Source organism: Apteryx rowi, unplaced genomic scaffold, assembly GCF_003343035.1.
Source record: "Apteryx rowi isolate R43461 unplaced genomic scaffold, aptRow1 scaffold_404, whole genome shotgun sequence".
Taxonomy (NCBI): Eukaryota; Metazoa; Chordata; class Aves; order Apterygiformes; family Apterygidae; genus Apteryx; species Apteryx rowi.
This window is the reverse complement of record NW_020450572.1, coordinates 47368-48986: the sequence shown is the minus strand read 5'-3', so window position 1 is coordinate 48986 and position 1619 is coordinate 47368. Positions and strand designations below refer to the sequence as shown.

Below are 1619 nucleotides of genomic sequence, written 5' to 3'. Positions count from 1 at the left end.
TCCAATTTTATTTTATTATTTGTAATACTTGAACTCTCTTGCTTTCTTGATGTTCATACTGTCACAAAGCTCCTGAAGGTATACTCACTATGTCATCTACCTCTGCACTATGAGTATAAAGACTGCACAGAACTGCATACAATAAAAACAAAATGAAAGCAGTAAAATAATATTGTGTGTCTTTTAGCTCAAAAGAGCAACACCAATAGCCTCCACCTTTGCACTGAAGGGTGGAATAAACTGAGGTCAAGGGATACTGAATTTCATTTTTTAAAATGTTTCATGTCTCACATTTATTTTAAGCTTTGCTCTTTAAGAGGACCTGCATTTTGTTTTCTTTTCTGGTTACTGTTTTTTATGGGCTACTCAGCGCCAATGACAGCACAATACAGTCACTGTCTCTAAATATTTTGAAAAGCCTATGTTGCATACAGAACTCTAAAGCTGTACGTGGCCAGTTGTAAAGTAATGGTTATTGCTGTTACTTTATTTCTAATCCACTGTAAAAATTGCTCTAAGACTACGTAGACTGGTTATCTGCAGCCTTAAACATATCACCAAGGTGAATGTGTCTGATTTATTTCCATTATATAAGCAAGAAAACCGAGCCATTAATTAACTGGGCCAGCATCACAGAAAATTAACTATTGCAGCAGGCCTCTTGCTTTTAGCCTTATTTCTTCCTGGGTCATGCTGCCCTTGGGATAATGCCTGCAAACCTAGTAACACCAAAAAAACGACACTAAGGTTGGGTTTCGATTTGCCATATTAGGTTCATTTATTAGTCAAAGCAACAAATAAAGGACTGCAGAGGTGCCAAGACCCTACCGCACTGGGTTGGCTCGCTGTCTAGGGCCACAAGAACAATTGAACGCAACAGCCCCAGGCCGGGATTATCACTACCCCCCTCCCCCATGGAGTCAAACCCACCTCACCATTTTTAAAAAACGGGGAAAGGGAGGAAGGGGTACAACGCAACTGCGCACTGGCAAGATGAGGAAGCAGGGAAACCAAGCTCCAAGGCACCGGCCCCCAGTGAGGGCTGTCCCCCGGGACGCACCACCGCCGGCAGGCTCCATGCCCAAATGGCCGCCCTCCCCCGCGCCTCCCCCTCGCCCGCCGCCCCCGCAGAACTACAACGCCCACAATCCTCCGGGGCGCTGGGAGGGGAACTCACGCTACCCCATGACGTCACCCACACCCCACCCGCCTCGCTGCCGGCTCGGGGAGAGTCCCCAGCCTCTCTTCGCGCTCCCGGCAGGGGAGGGGGAAGGATGGCGGGCGCATGCGCCCTGTCACTTCGCGGCCGCAGAGGGGGCGGCACCGCGGCTGGGGGAGAGCATAGAGCGGAGCTGCCGTTGGCTGCGCAGAGCGGCCGTCTGGGGGCGGAGCGGCGCGGCTCCAGGCCCGGCTCCGCTGTCAACACCAGCAAACATGGCGGCGCGGCGGCCCCGCATCGCCTCAGGTCAGTGAGCTCTGTGTGGGCTCGGGCGCGTCTGAGGCGACGCGCCCCCTCCTTTCCCCGTAGGGGGAAGCGGAGGAGGCACGGCGACTGCCCCTCACCTCCTCGGGGCGCGGGGGCAGCCTCGCCCGCATCCCGCTCCCGCGCCGCGGTCCGT

At 53.3% G+C, this 1619-nt stretch overlaps 1 protein-coding gene across 2 annotated transcripts in view; it reads left to right on the top strand.

The window, feature by feature from the left end:
- The first annotated feature begins 1199 nt into the window (after positions 1 to 1199).
- Positions 1200 to 1619, top strand: part of FUNDC1 (FUN14 domain containing 1) — a 13791-nt gene continuing 13371 nt past the window's right edge. The window contains exon 1 of one of the 2 annotated variants that reach the window (XR_003255150.1): positions 1200 to 1465. Coding sequence is in view for 1 of the 2 variants with exons in the window: in XM_026075457.1 (XP_025931242.1) it covers positions 1435 to 1465 (31 nt within the window). In the remaining variant the exon portion in view is untranslated. The remainder of the gene's footprint in view (positions 1466 to 1619) is intronic. The other variant, XM_026075457.1, reaches the window with a different exon arrangement.